The sequence below is a fragment of the Vitis vinifera genome, chromosome 18 (assembly GCF_030704535.1).
Source record: "Vitis vinifera cultivar Pinot Noir 40024 chromosome 18, ASM3070453v1".
Taxonomy (NCBI): Eukaryota; Viridiplantae; Streptophyta; class Magnoliopsida; order Vitales; family Vitaceae; genus Vitis; species Vitis vinifera.
The window spans coordinates 30,462,233-30,478,987 of record NC_081822.1 but is presented as its reverse complement, the minus strand read 5'-3'; the positions used below and the strand labels follow the sequence as shown (position 1 = coordinate 30,478,987).

The window sequence follows — 16,755 nt, the reverse complement described above, 5'->3', positions numbered from 1 at the left end:
TGTGCCTAGATTATAGAAAAATAAATAAAGGGAAAAAAAAAAATACCATTTTCTAATTTCTCAAATTTTCTTAAAAAATTTCATATTTTCATCCTCAAAGTTATGATTCTCTTTTCCAAAAATCTAACTTTTTACTTAAAAATTTGTTGGCAATGCTTTTGTAATGAAGCAATTATAATCATTTTTTAAATTGTATGTCTTTTTTGGTAATTTATTAATATTAAAAATGCTTTTGTACTCATACAATATAGTCAAAAATATTATTAGAACCCTTTTTCCAAATTCTCATAAAATTGTTTTTCATAGAAGCACTATAAAAGAAAACACTTCTAGTAAAAACACTTTGACTAGAAGCATTATCAAATGGACTCTTAGAGTACGTTTGAAAGTGATTATAAGAAGTGTTTTTATTCTTTCTAACATGGTTTTAAAAATTGGACTGGACCGACTGGTTCGACTATCGGCCGGTCACAATTCCGATTCGATCTGGCTAATTAGACCAGAAAGCGATCCAATCGGAATTAGACTGCTTGAATCGACAGTTTGATCGATGAATTGGACAAACCGATTGGTTTCATTCGAACCGAGCAACTCATTTTCCTTTCCCTTTCCCCATTCCCCATGCAGTTGGTACCTCCACTATCGCCTGGAGCGTCATCCCTTCAATAGCACCCCTCGAAGGTGGGAGCCCAGACCCAACCCACCCCTTTACCCACAGCGAGCTGAAAAGAGCCCTCCCTTCCCTCCACTGACCCCCAAAACGCTGCAAATCTCGTCATCTCCCTGACAACACCCTCCCAACGTTGGGAACCCCACCCCGCCCCCCTCCTCCCTACCATGAGCTGCAAATCTCGTCTCAAGGCAATAGGGGAGTTCTGGAGGTTGAAGGAAGCAAGTTCAAGAGGCAAAGGAAGAAATGAAGAGAGACTTTGACATCAACAAATTAATTCTTAGTATTTTCATTTTAAATTTTTTAAGGAATTTTATCATTTTGTATATTTTTAATTAAATTTAAACAAATACATTTGTAACAATAGTTTTTTCATTTTTATTTTATAATGTATGGTATAAAATATAGGTTCCAAAAAAAAAGTTTTGGAGAGGACAAGAAAAAAGAAATATGTAAGGAAATTTTGAAAGAGAATTATTTGAAGACATAATAATCGAAGTAAATTAAAATACTCTAATGCTTGAAAATTACTTACAAAAGGTTATCTTTAATCTTCTTAAAACTATGCTATCAATGTGGTTCAAATCGCTACAAAAAGATGTACATTAATGTATGTTACGAAATAATGAGAATAGACAATAATAATAATAATAATAATAAATAGAATAAGAACACATATATTTACGTAAAAAATCTTAAATGGGAAAAACTATTGGCAGAGGAGAAGAAGATCCACTATGTCAAAAAATTGGTATAAAAGGGGAGAGTTATAAGCGATTACAACAGAAGTATAATCATCATCATAACTCTAAAACTATACATCATCACACACACACACACAATTGTATCATGTCAACATAATGATATAATATGGCTACCATTCATTGTTATGTCATTTCACAAAATATGAAAGATTGGTTGTATCATAACATTGCTCAAGAATTATAGTTCAAGAATAACTTTTATTTATTTTATTAAACAAATTATTAGGAAATAAATTATGGTAAAATTGTAAAAGTGATTCTAGGAGACCCAAAATCAATTTCAAAAGAGGCTTTAATAAGTGACTATTGATAAATATATTTACAAGAAATTTTTGGTTAAAAAGGATGAAATAGTCCCTAAATTGTGAAACTAACATTTCCCATGTTTTTTTCTTGAAAAGTAACCCATTTTTGACATAAATGTTTTTTTTATTATTTCAAGTATTTATAATTATGTTTTAAAATAAAATGTTATTTTTACAAGAAAATAACGAGGGTATTTTTATCAAAATGAAATAAAAAAAGAATAGAGGATTAAATTTTAAAAATTGGGTTTTTATTGATCCATTTAATCAAATAACCTATATATAAAAAGTGTTCCATTATAAGTAAATCAAATCCCCAAATTGTCAAATTAAATCAAATTGTCAAATTCAAAGGCTTATTGTACTTAAGGAATATGGTAACACATGCATGGCAAATCAAAAGAGAAAAAGAATCTAGTTCGGTGGAGTTTGTCAATTAGTGTCTTTTTTTTTTTTTTTTTTTTCAATTTTTTGTTCGTTTTTTTGTTTTGTTTTGTTTTTTTTTTGAAGTTTTAAGAGAAAACTGGCTTGGCATAGTCGCTAATCGTGTTCTGACCTCATAGGTAGCTATCAAACTAAAATACAAGAAGCATAACCCTCAAACGCAGCTGCCCACAGGATTTGAAAAAGAGAAGCAAAAGTAAAGGTAAAGAAAATCTCCCTTTTGTATCTCTGGTTTGCCGAGACATGGCCATCTCGGACATCTCTTTAGACTCCGAGACACCATTCCTTGAGGACGCCGTGGAGGGTGTTGTGGACTACAGAGGTGTTCCAGCCAAGAGATCTAGATCTGGTGGTTGGAGGTCAGCCTCTTTCATCATCGGTAAGCTCTACTGGGAAATCGTTTGCTTCCCAGCAAGCTCGTGGAATTTGCTTTTCTGACAAACCAAACAACTTTTCCTATAGTTTTGTATAGAATTAAGAGCAGTTTTTATATCTGTAGGTGTGGAACTGGCGGAGAGGATTGCTTACTATGGCATATCATTCAATCTTATAAGCTATCTTACGGGGCCACTGGGGCAGTCCATGGCCGTGGCTGCCCAGAACGTTAATACATTTAGCGGGGCTGGGTGTCTACTCCCTTTGCTTGGGGCATTCGTTGCAGATTCCTTTCTGGGTCGATATCGCACTATTGTTATTGCATCTCTTCTCTACATCCTGGTTTGTCTTACTCTTTATCTTATTCTTGTGGTATCTGGTGGTTGGTCATGGGATACCTTTTATTTTACATATAGAAATCAAAGGTAGTCTATGTAGTTGTTGAGAGAATTATCGTTAATATATCTTTTTACATTGTAAGAGTAGGTGTGTTAATATGTACCAATTGTAAAAGTCGATCACAATCCTATCACTTGGAGATTTTTTTGAATTGAATAAGACGTGTAGATTTAGAATCGTTGTCCACTAGCCCATAACTGATGGGACTGGTCGGCTTAGCATTAATCAACTTTAATACATGTTATTCTACTCCATATATTCTTTTAGTTCAGGACAAGTGCCCCACACACATTATGTATCATGCGCTACGGCTATGTATTATCTATTGTCCTTTTTCGATCAAGAGATGCTGTCGGCGGGTTTTCCTTTTTCTTTTTGTCCTTTTTTTTTCTTGTCCAATCCTTATTATTGTAGTAAACAGAAAAAAAAGAAAAAAAAGAAGAGAGAGAGAGTATAGTTGAAAGGAAGGTAGGGACTCGGCTATTAGTATTTTGAATAAATGAATATGATATAGAAGGGACCATTTTGTGGCTGCTTCTTATGGATTAGTTTAGACTCTAGGTTATAGTAATTAGTCATGTAACACCCAAAATAAACTTTAGGGGTAAAATAGTAAATTAATGAATTAATTAATTAAATTCATTAAAGGTAAAATAGTCATTTTACAATTAAAAATTCTAAGTATAAATTAGATTTTCCTCTTATCTTCCTTATTTAGAAAACTTTATTAACCAAAAATTAAAGAATTGGAGAACATAAGGCTAAAGGTTTGGAGGTCTAGAGTTTGAAGTTCATATTTTTTCAAGTAAGATTCTAACCCTAGTTAATATTTTATATTCGTTAATTAGTTTTGAACACATTAGATATTTTTTGGAATATCTCAATTTTGATTAGAGTTCGTTTAATTAATTTTTAGGTCAAAAAGATTAAAAATTTATTAACATAGTTTGATTTATTAATGGAGATCGATAACTTTTGATTACTCAAATGAATAGATCTAGATAAAAAAAAATTATATAGTTTCGGATGTGAAAATTACATAAAATTTGTGAGTATGGAGGTTAAAAGTTTTGACTTTAGAGAAAAAAAAAAAAAAAAAAAATGTTGAAAGATGCGTAGGAAGGATTTGGAATGTTGAAAAAAAGAAAAGAAAAAAGAATTGCATGGGGTATTTGTTAAGTTTTAGTAGGAGATTTAAATAATAGTAATAATAGTTTAATACAAATAAATATTCTTAAAAGATTTAATTTAGATAAGTTAGAAAAAAAGAAATAAATTATTATTTAGGAAGTTGAAAATAATATTGAATGATAATAATATTAATATGAGAAATTAATTAGGATCTCTAATACTAAATAAAATATTTTTAAGATTGTCAAATGTATATATTTAGATAAATAATCAATAATCAATATTGTGTATGATATTATGTTAGGTGAGGAGTAAATTCGTCAAGCTAAATACTTTAAGTTTTTGAGCGCTTCTTCAAGGTAAGGGAAAATTAATGCAGATTTTTATAAAAGAAAATAGTTTCATTTTTATATTGTATTTTGAAATGTGTAATAATATTATTTTTATCTTTTTGCATGAATCAAATATGTGTTTTGTATGGAAAGTATATTTGAGAATTTTCATTGTTTATGAAAATGAAAATTTTTGAAGATATGATATTTTGTTTTGCAAGTTTGAATTAATAAAATAAAGTGTTTTGACTTTGGTTTCTATGACCCTAGTCAATGAGTTATAATTATTGACATATTCGACCCTAATCAACGGGTTATAATAGTTGATATTATAGGTTATAGTAATTAGTGAAGGGGATTATTAATATGCGATTAATTAGGATCAATTCAGGGTTTAATTTGAGGTTAATTAACAAGATTAATTTATAAGTTAATTTAAAGTAACTTGGGCAATTTCATAATTCCAAATTTGGAGTGAAATGAGCATCACATATCAACAAACTAAAGGGGCATTAATTGCCTCAAAGGTGGTTCTTGTCACTTTTGTTAATAGAGGAAGGTCCAATGGACACCAAACCCTAGGGCATATGATAAATTGTAAAAGGTTAAATTTTGTCCTTCTACAAATGCCCCTTTAAAATGTTATTCAAGGGCACAAGTTCCATGTAGAAAGTGAACAATTTTTAGATTTTTTTTTCATCAATAGAGTTCACGAATAGAACTTAAGTGGTATTAGAACCTTATTTTATTTGAAACATTGACTGAATTTGCAATATTTTCCATATTGCCTATGTACCCAATAAGGATTAAGTCATAACGTATTTCAAAGAAAATTTTCTTTGTTCTTTATTTTAATTTTAATTTTTTTCAACTAACATTTTTCAAAATTTTTAATTTCTTATTTTAATTTTTTATTGTTTTTTAGGTCTTGTGAGCATATCCTAACTTTTGTCTAAATCACCCTAAACCCCTAAAGAGATTTATATAGGCTTCCCTATAGGCTTAAGTGACTTGGGTCCAACTTACGCTTAGGTCACTTAATCCAGTTCACTTGGGTCATAAGTAATTAGTGAACCTTATTTAGCTCCAATTAATTAATTAGCCAAATTTAGAAAGGTCATTCATAAGATTTATTGTAACATGTTATTTTTACCAAAATGCTCTTATACACACTTATGAACTATAAATCCAAAATCCCTCATACAAACATGCCACCATGAATTTGTAGTTCAAGTGAGGATTACTAGGACCCATAAGAAAACACAAACTCCATTATAATATAATCTTAAGAAAACATAAACTTCCTTATAATCTAATCTTGAAATTGATTCAACACTTCACTAAAAAGAGTCAACTTTAATCTAGTATCATTTGATACTACAATGATGCAATGTGGGATCTATGACCTACTATCCATTATATGTAGACCACCTATGAATTGATGTTTGTAATTTAACCAAATAATGTTATTAACCTCTTAAAATTACCTTTCCAATCCTTAATTTACATATCATTCTATCATGTGATCAACTAACATACTCTAACTCACAAAGAGTATAAGTTAAATTTCTCTAAAAAATTACTATAGTCATAGTTTTCTTGATTACATGTCTTATAATCATCCAAGATAACACACTATCTCAATCATATAAAATATCATGGTGTCTTCATTGACAATACCTATTGCCACCAACTTCCATCAATAATGACCCAATCCATAGTGAATATATGACCGCCTTAAGGTCTCACTTATAGGTCAAAATGTTCTGTTGATTTCAGTACAGACTCAATAGCTAATGTCATGATTCACCATAAGTTTTGTCCAATATGTAACCATACACATTAGTATACTTATCATGGGAAATCATCTTGTAGTGTAGTACCTCCAATTATGAGGTACTACACTACAATCTTTGTTGGATTGCCCTAAACTGATTGTAAACCACTTATCACCTTAAATAGAATCCATGACTTGGATCTTCTATATAACTCCTAATGGATTGAAGTCATATACAATGCAAGTGATATAAACATGAATGCTCAAATAAAGATTAATTAATGCAAAAAGAGATAATAAAGATAACTAAAATCATAAATAGATACATTTATTAATGAATCTAAACTATGTTACATCATTTCATGCTTTCTAGGGCTCTATCCTAACACTTTGGCATGTCTTGAGTCTAGGTTTGGACCTTAGCATATCTTAAGCTAGGCTTGTACATAGGCATGTTAAGCTTGGATTCATTGACTTGACTCATGCTCACTGAGAACATCAATGCTAAATTTTGGATTGAAGATGTCTTAAACTTAATCTTCAAATCTTCAAAATTCATCTTTGAATCTTTGCACTTGTTTTTAAATCTTGCAACTTGATCTACAAATTTTCAAACTCAATTTTTAGATCTTCGAGTTTAATCTTAGATTCTTTAAAGTTGTTCTTCATATCTTTGAACTTAATGTTCAAATTTTGAAAGATTTGAAAAACTTCTAAATCCCTGAGTCTAATGATGATGAGTCTATGAGATTTTAGGTTCTACTTATGTCATTGATGAAAACTTTAATAATGATGATGATGATATATATATATCTATATATATATATATATATATATATATATATATATATATATATATATTAATTTTTAACTATGGTTGGTGAAAATTGTGTGATTCTTGGATTTTAGATTATAAATTCTCATGTGCCAATATAAGAATTGTTTTGGCGCCTAGAAGGAATGTCATGTTAGTATTGTTCTAATGGGTAATGTTCTAGCTCTAAAGCCATTAAAATGGGTACTGTGAAGGTGATGATGTTTGATGGTATTGTGAGGACATTGTCTGATGTTAAGCATGTTCCAGAATTGAGGAGTTTGATTTTTTTAGGGTCTCTAAATACTTTGGGTTATGATTTTTCTACAAAGAATAATATTATGAATATTAATAAAGATTCTTTGGTAACTATGAAGGGATAAGATAAAAATTTTATACAACTTAATTGGGAAGATAGCTTTAGGTGAAGTTATAATGGTGGAGCCACACCATGAAGAGTCTTATAATAGTGTTGAAGAAGTTGTCAGGATAAAAGATCACGACAAGATGTTCATATTAGATGAAAAGAATAAAAATAAGATGATTAAGACTCCTCTTTCAGCTAAGGATGATAACTAGGATAAGGATGAGGCTAGTTGCAAAAGGAATGAAGTTACTAAAAAACAAAAATAATTTAGACAAAAGGATAAATGCAAGATGATCAAGACTCTGTTATCAGCTAAGAGTACTTATTAGGATAAGGATGAAACCAATTTAAGGAATGAAGTTATGGAAAAAACAAAAATCATTTCTTAAATAAAGTTTAATGAGAATTTGAACTTGACACATACTTACTCTCATTGATAGTGCAATGGTGGCAACCTACACATAAAGGGTGCAAAGGTGGGTATTAAGAAGATAGACCAAATATGGAGTAGTAGAATTTGAGCTAAGGTAGAGATTGTTAGAGCAATTTTGATTCAAATGATTTATTTTTATTTTTATTAGGTTCGCTAAATTACTATTTTTTAATTTGATTAAGATTTGGAAACTCACTATTTAATGTTAGCCCATAATGCTTCATAAATATGTAGCGTTATATAAGATTTATAGTGAAAGTAAAAAAAAGTGAGTTGTCGAAGTGTTAGAATAGTGAGAAGAGTGAACAGGAATAGACGTAGTGTATTAGGTTATAGGTAAAGAGTTTGAGAAAGAATTCTTAAGTTTATTAGAGAATTTGATCTTCCATTCTTGTGGATGTAAGTAATTACATTGAACCATGTAAATCTTTTGTCTTCTCTCTTTTTCTCTATTCTTCTACTAGGTTTGGATGTTGTCATTTCCCAGATAATCCGGTTCCCTAGTATTGAGCTAAGCTCAGGCTAGAACTAGGATTAGTTGGGAATTAGTTCCAGATCAACTAAATTAGGGCCACGAAAGAGTTGGCTCCAACCCAAGCCTTGAAAGCCCAAGTCTGGCGTAACCTGGCCCTATTACACCCCTGATTGTAGCCTCTTACATTATTGAAATTAGCAATCAATAAAGTCAGGTTATTTTCTATGAACAACATGATTTGTGTTTTGACATGTTTCAACTTCCAGTTATCTGCCCCAGTATAGCTAGCGCTGTTAAACTTTCTAACGGAAGAATCACCACCATCAGATTCTAAACTCTCTCCTCTAAATATCTATTTATAGTCTTACAAAGAAAATTGGTAATAATAGGAAGAACACCATTTAAAGGACTAATGTAAACACTAAAAATCTTAAAGGCTCTCAAGAAAACTCTTCTGCTGTAATTGAATAATTACTATCATTGACTTGAACTACTACATATTGCAGGGACTAGGCTTGTTAACCCTGTCGGCTATGCTTCCTTCTCTGATCCCTTCCTTCTGCCAAAACATTGACAATCCTCCCCAGTTCCAAGTAGTCTTATTCTTTTTCTCTCTATATCTAGTAACAATTGGCCAAAGTGGGCACAAGCCTTGCACTCAGGCTTTTGGAGCTGACCAATTTGATGGACAACATCCAGAGGAGTGCAAAGCTAAGAGCTCGTTCTTCAACTGGTGGTATTTTGCTCTATGCAGTGGTATTTCAGTAGCTTTCTTGATCTTGAGCTACATTCAAGAAAATCTTAACTGGGTTCTTGGATTTGGAATCCCCTGCATTGTCATGGTGGCAGCGCTGCTCCTTTTCTTGCTTGGAACTAAGACTTACCGTTATAGTATCAACACCAATGAGGAAAACCCATTTGTGAGAATTGGCAAGGTGTTTGTTGAAGCAACTAGGAATTGGAGAACCATGCCATCACTGAAAACTGCAGAGGAGGTTGCTGGAGAGACCCTGCCTCACCATGGTTCCCATCAGTTCAAGTATGATTATTAGGTTTGGCGTATTTCAATTTTTTTTCCATAAAAAAAAGGGGGAGGGGGGGAAGCGCATATTTCACAGCAATGAATTTTGTAAATGAGGGTCTTGTATGAATTTCTTTCTAATTTTCAAGACTTTAGACTAAGTAAAAATGGTCTGAATTCAGATAATTATTTTAGTATGTGTACTTCTACTGTAACATTTCGATCACTTGGCTCTCTTTCAGTTGTGACAGGTTTCTCAGCAAGGCCTTGCTTACACTAGACTGTTCGAAGGAGGATGGAAAGGCATGTAGCTTCAGTGACGTTGAAGAAGCGAAGGCAGTTCTAAAGCTGTTTCCCATATGGATTACTAGTTTGGTGTTTGGTATCTTGCCAGCACAATTATCCACTTTCTTTACCAAGCAAGGAATTACTATGGATAGATCAACTGGCTTGGGTTTTGACATACCGGCTGCTTCACTTCAATCCTTGAATACCACCACCATTGTCATCTTCATTCCCATATATGACCGCATTTTGGTTCCTATTGCAAGACATTTAACCAGGAAACCTTCTGGCTTATCAATGCTTCAGAGAATTGGAACGGGGATGTTTTTATACATCATTTCAATGGTAATTGCAGCATTAATAGAGGTGAAACGGCTCAAGAAAGCTGAAGAACACGGCCTGGTTGATACACCAAATGTGACCATTCCAATGAGCGTGTGGTGGTTGGTTCCTCAATATGTATTGTCTGGAGTTGGGGATGCGTTAGCCATGGTAGGTTTTCAAGAATTTTTCTATGATCAGGCCCCAAATGAATTAAGGAGTGTTGGTATTGCCCTCAACCTCAGTATTTTTGGGTTAGGGAGCTTCCTGAGCAGCTTTCTCATCTCTGCCACTGATAAAGTAACTGGTGGAGATGGCCATGATAGCTGGTTCAATGATAACCTCAATAAAGCACATCTTGATTACTTTTATTGGCTTCTTGTTGGGCTCGGTCTATTAGGATTGGCTGGTTATTTGTATTTTGCAAAATCTTACATTTATAATAAGAGAGGTATTGTATGAATGCACTTCATTAATCATAAGACCCTAAATGATCAGTGGCAGAGCCAGCAAATAGCTTGAGTGGGGCAACATGTAACTCTTTATTTAGGGGGGACAAAAGTTGCAAATGGCCCGGGGGAGCAACATGTAACTCTTTATTTAAGGGGGGACAAAAGTTGAACAAAAAACATTTATTGTCTAGTGGTAATAAAGAAATTCTTCTTTGGATCCACCCTGGTCTTATAGTCGTACTTTTTTGCAACAATCTAGCTATTTCATTTGTATGTCTACATGTTTCAATTAATACACACAAATGATCTATTACCATCAAGTATCAAAGGATGCGTGAGATGTGATTTCATCTTCTTGTAATTAAGCCTCTCAATTAAAGCCATTTAATTAGGGGACTTTTGAACCTTTTGGGAAGACTCATTCAAAATCTTCAAGGAGAATCCAATTGAAATTGAAAAGCTTTTATTCCCTCTTCAATTCACTCTTCTATAAATTTAGTAGGTATCCAAATGAAGTACGGAAAGTTGATTAAAAAAATATAGATAGTATCATAGAAGACCCGTAATTCTTAAGCAAATTCATAATAGTCTTTCTTCCAAATAAAATCATATTCTCCAAATGAATTAAAAAATTATGCAAAATAAATTAACAGGACAAGACAATCTTCACATGGTCTAAACCAGTGATGTGCGAAAGATGTATTAAAATACAAGAAACATGACCCACAAATACAATATACACAACTTCACCCGCAGTTTGGAAAATAGAAAATCTCCCTTCTGGTCATTGTGTTTCACTGAAACATGGCCATGGCTTGATGGGATAAACACAAACAATGCACAACCAGATTTTATCCCCTCTTGTGAGAAACTAATAGGAATCAATCAAATAGAGCAACAAGAATTCACCCAATCAACAAGTATATGAACACCAACAATTTTTAGCATGGAAAACCTTCTCCAATGTGAGAAGTAAAAACCACGGGACCCTTAGGCCACTTAAAAAAACCACTAATATAATCAATGGGTTACACAATTCTCTCTAGATAAAACTAGAGGCATACATAAACCATATCTCAAAACAAATTAATCTTGGCAATTTCAACAACTTTGCATAAAGACAATGGAGAAATCTTACCAATCACAACCACTGTTCTCAGACTAAAATTTAACTGTTCTGAACTCCAAATACAACCTCCACCATTTAGAATGAATATCAATGAGTTTTGAACGTGCTCACCAAAACTTAGCTTAATCGAACCACATATTAACCTTGATCGGAGCTCATGATCAAAACTGTCCGGATAGAAAACTCACCAAAATAGAGGCTCTATTCTCGGACTAAAAAATGATTGTCTGGAACTTCAAATCCGATCTTCACCGTTCAGATTGAAGATCAATGAGTCACAAACCTCTTCTCCAAATTTCAGGTTGATTGGACCACAGACGAAGTCGGATCGGAACTTTGATGAAATCTGGACAATGAAGAAAAACTGAGTTTTTCTTTCTAACTTCAAAAAGGGTGGTTATCCCCTTCTCTTTTTTTTTTTCTCCTTTTACTCTCTTTTTCGTCTACTTCTAGTGGCTGCAAAAAAAATTGGAAGAAGAAGAAGTAGAAGAAGAGGGATTCTTCTTCTAACCCTTTTATATAAAGGCCTAAGAGGCCTTTAGTTTTGGGCTCTTAATTTGAGCCTTCCACATGAGGAAAAACCCAACAAATCTCCCTATTTCCGATTATGTGGAAGGGCTCGCCATCCCGGCGATTGAACAACAAACTTCAAGCTTCTCCCTTGGTAAGGACTTTGTTAACATATCTGAGCCATTGTGATTGGTATGTATCTTCTCAAATTCAAACAAGTTGTCATTGAGAGCATCTCTCATCCAATGATACCTCACATCAATGTACTTCGATCTTGCAGGAAAGGTAGAATTCTTACTAAGGTGAATGGCGCTCTGGCTATCACAATATACCACATAGCGCTACTGCTTAAACCCGAGCTCATGTATGAAACGCTTCATCCACAACAACTCTTTACATGCTTCTGCTGCTGCAATGTACTCCGCCTCTATTGTAGAAAGTGCAACATATTTCTGTAGTCTTGATTACCAAGACACAACACCTCCTGAGAATGTCATCAAATAGCCTGAAGTGGACCTTCTATTATCTACATCCCCTGCCATGTTTGAATCAGTGTAGCCAACAAGTACTGGTTTCCCACTTCTAAAAGTGAGTTTCAACTTGGAAGTGCATTGCAAATATCTCATAATCCACTTGACTGCCTCCCAATGTAGTCTTCCTGGATTAGATAGAATGTGGCTAACAACATCAACTACATAAGCTATGTCTGGTCTAGTACATACCATGACATACATCAAACTTCCTACTATTGAGGCATACGTAACTCTTCTCACGTCTTCCTTCTCCTTATTTATAGAAGGGCTATGTCTGCTGCTTAGCTTAAGGTGACTAGCTAGAGGAGAACTAACCACTTTAGTTTTGCTCATGTTAAATCTTTTAAGTACCTTTTCAATATTTTGCTCCTGTGACATATGCAGCTTCTTGGATGCTCTATCTTTCTTAATTCTAATACCAAGAATTTTCTTTGCTGACCCCAAATCCTTCATGGAAAAGGATTTGCTTAATTGCTTCTTCAGCTTATCCATTCTTGAAACATTTATGTCAACAATCAAGATATCATCAACATAGAGTAACAATATAACAAAATCATCATCAGAGAATTTCTGCACAAATACACAATGGTCAAAAGTAGTTTTTCGGTAGCCTTGCTCCCCCATAACTGATTCAAACTTCTTATACCACTGCCTCGGTGCCTGCTTCAAGCCATAAAGACTTTTCTTCAACTTACACACAGAATCTTCTTTTTCTTTTACTGTGAAACCCTTTGACTATTCCATATAAATTTCTTTGTCTAAATCACCATGGAGAAATGTAGTCTTAACATCCATTTGCTCAATCTCCAAATCAAGACTAGTTGCCAAGCCCAAAACTTCACGAATAGACGATATCTTAACAACAGGAGAAAAAATCTCATCAAAATCAACACCTTTCTTTTGACTGAACCCTTTGACAACCAATCTAGCTTTGTAACGTGGCTGTGAAGTGTGTTCTTCTTGCTTCACTCTGTAAACCCACCTGTTCTTCAAAGCTATTTTTCCCTTTGGCAACTTGACAAACTCAAAAGAATGATTCTCATGCAATGACTTCATCTTATCTTGCATAGCATCAACCCACTTCATCTTATTTTCATCTCCTATGGCTTCCTCAAAACTTTCAGGTTCCTTCCCGTCAGTTAGTAATACATAATCATCAATAGAAAACCGTGTAGAAGGATGTCGGTCTCTAGTAGACCTCCTAAGTGGAATATTTGGTGGAACCTCTGCTATAGGTGACTGCTCATGAACATCATCATCCATCTCAACCTGTGTGGGAATTTCAACATCACCAATGTCATGTTGGTCATCATGTGCTTCATCTTCAACCTGTGTAGGAAGATGTGTCAAAGGAACTGGAACTAAGTCAATCAGATTATCACTATGAAACTCTGTTGTAGCAGTCTTCTCAATGTCTCGTATGGTGATCTTCCATGAACATAGCATCTCGACTTTTTACAAGTTTTTTCTGCACCGGATCATAAAACCTGTAACCAAGCTCATCCTAACCATAGCCAATGAATACACAAGGTCTTGTCTTAGCATTAAGCTTAGACCTCTCATTTTTCGGAATATGCACAAAAGCCTTGCATCCAAAGACACACAAGTGATCATAAGAGATTTCCTTATCTGACCAAATTCTATCCAGAACATCAAATTCTAAAGGAACACATGGTGTAAGATTGAGAGCATGTACAATAGTATTCAAAGCCTCACCCTAAAAGGATCTTGGCAACTGTGACTGCGAAAGTAAACATCTCACCCTTTCAACTAGTGTCCTATTCATTCTCTCAACCAACCCATTCAACTGAGGAGTCTTAGGAGGTGTCTTTTGATGTCGAATACCATGTTGTCTACAATACTCATCAAAAGGACCAGAATACTCACCCCCATTATCAGTTTGAATGCATTTCAATTTTTTGCCAGATTGTCTCTCAACAAGAGCATGAAACTGCTTAAACACCTCTAACACTTGGTCTTTTGTTTTTAAGGTATACACCCAAATCTTTCTTGAATGATCATCTATAAAAGTCACAAAATATAGAGATTTACCAAGTGTTTTTGTTTTCATAGGACCACACACATCAGAATACATTAAATTAAGCATACTTAGCTTCCTTGTATGACGGTGTGTTTTGAATGCAACTCTGGTCTGCTTTCCTGCTAAGCAATGAGCACACTTCAAAGATCTCTTCTTCAAACTAGAAAGAAGATTTCTCTTAGCCAAAAGCATCAAGCCCTTCTCACTCATATTACCAAGTCTTTTGTGCCAAAGCTCAACCGTGCTATCATAATCCACTACATTGATACTGGAATCAATTACCCTTGCTTGCATCAAATACAATGAGGAACACTTCTTTCCTTTTCCTATCACCATAGAACCTCTGGTGAGCTTCCACTAACTGTCACGAAAGGTGTTGCAGAACCCTTCATCATCAAGCTTACCTGTGGAGATTAAATTCATGCGGATATCTGGAATGTGTTTGACATTCTTCAAAATCAACATAGTACCATTACTAGTCTCCAAACGCACATATCCCATACTAATGGCTTTAGCTGAGCCATCATTACCCATCCTAACACTTCCAAAATCACCAGATGTGTAGGATGTAAAGAAGTCTTTTCGAGGTGTAGCATGGATTGAGGCACCGCTATCAATCACCCAACTAGTCTCCTTGCAAGCAAAATTAACAACATCACTATCATAAACAATGATTCGCATGAAACTCCAGTCGGGTCATTTAATCAAAAACATTTATAAAACCTATGACCTCATACTAGCGTAGCAAAGCTACTATAGCATAGTGGCTCTAGGGTCGAACTCTGGGATGTGTTTTCATTCTACCAGTGATATACTCGAGATTAGAAATTGAATTTAATGATTTCCTTTATCAAAAACTTAAAGTTTAAAAGAAAATGAAATTTGTTTTGAAAGGTGTTTGAAACTAAACTAACATAAAACTAAGTAAAAATGGAAGAAAGAAAGTCTCCCGGAGCTAAGGGTTGCTAGGATCAAGTTCAGAATACAAAGTGGAAAATTCCGGATTTTTCTCCTCGCATTGGGGATTTAACCTATAGTTATTTCCCGAACCGGTATAGGTTTAACAATGAAGATTTAATCCATAAAAAGTCAATAGAAATGGTAGTCAAGGTCCATTAATGGCTTTAGACACTATGGGTCTTCACCTTGAGTCACTTTCCAATGGCTCGTACATGATAACTAATGGACTGATATGGATCTAGCAATAAGCATCCACAGAGACCTGAAGCTTACCATGTATTGGCCATTCAAAGTGATTCTAAGGGATTTAAAGCAAAACTTTGGATTTAGAAGCCATTTATGAACTCCAACTACCTGTATTTAATGCACGAGAGTTTTCCACCTTTGCATTTGGACTTTTCACCTAGCTTCCTTCACTCCAAGAAACCAAAATTTTAGCCTCTCATCCTCTGGGAAAACATCCTCAGAGGTTGTTTGGCTTCCAAGAAAAAGAAAATAGTAGAGAGAAAAGGAAAAACGAGAGAGCTCTGTATTTCACTAAGTGTAAAGCGTAACACATGTTCGTTAGTTCCAAGAGGTGATTTCCACCCCTTATATAGTCTTTACAAAAGCAAAAGCTTGTGATTGGTTAGTTACAGGGATAAGAAAGGAAATTACATCAAAAAATACATAGGAAAAGATCTAAAGTGGAGTCGGAAAAAATAGAGGAAAATTCACACCACGCATGGGCTGTGCGAATTTGGAAGGTGTTGTGCGAATTTCGCACAAGCTTCGCACAAGCTGAAGGTGTTGTGCGAATTTCAAGGTGTTGTGTGAATTTCGCACAAGCCTGGAGCAGTTGTCTTCTGAAGGCCATATCTTCCTCATTTCAGCTCCAAATTGTACACGGTTTAAAGCGTTGGATTCTTGACTTCTTGAGCTTTGAAATGGTATATAGTATATAGAAAATTGACTTCAGAAAGTGCTCCAAAAGTGCGAAGGAAGACTGCAGCTGCTGTCATCTGTTTTCTTCATTTTCTCTTTGCTTGTTTTTCCTCTTTGCTTCTCTCCTTTACTTGGCTTGTTTTAATGATCCAAAAAGCTGTCAAAACACTAAAACTAGCCACAAATATGATTAGAAGTCATTGCTAGGTCCTTAACATGCCAATTGGAATAAAGATGGAGAACTACTACACAAAAGTGCTTAAAACATAATGAATTAAAGGTGTAAAATAGCA

General features: G+C 34.1%; 1 protein-coding gene across 1 annotated transcript; it reads left to right on the top strand.

The window, feature by feature from the left end:
* The first annotated feature begins 2,286 nt into the window (after positions 1–2,286).
* On the top strand, positions 2,287–10,586 carry LOC100254556 (protein NRT1/ PTR FAMILY 5.10). The gene is made up of 4 exons (XM_010667093.3): positions 2,287–2,562; positions 2,683–2,900; positions 8,793–9,325; positions 9,550–10,586. Exons 1-4 carry the CDS (start codon positions 2,427–2,429, stop codon positions 10,373–10,375), a joined length of 1,713 nt encoding a protein of 570 aa, XP_010665395.1. The 5' UTR covers positions 2,287–2,426; the 3' UTR covers positions 10,376–10,586.
* The last annotated feature ends 6,169 nt before the right edge of the window (positions 10,587–16,755 follow it).

Excerpts from the sequence above, each read along its gene's own strand:
- LOC100254556 (XM_010667093.3), top strand. The coding sequence starts at position 2,427 with ATGGCCATCTCGGACATCTCTTTAGACTCCGAGACACCATTCCTTGAG. Across the intron at positions 2,563-2,682 it reads GTCAGCCTCTTTCATCATCG|GTGTGGAACTGGCGGAGAGG; the intron begins GTAAGCTCTACT and ends TTATATCTGTAG. Across the intron at positions 2,901-8,792 it reads CATCTCTTCTCTACATCCTG|GGACTAGGCTTGTTAACCCT; the intron begins GTTTGTCTTACT and ends TACATATTGCAG.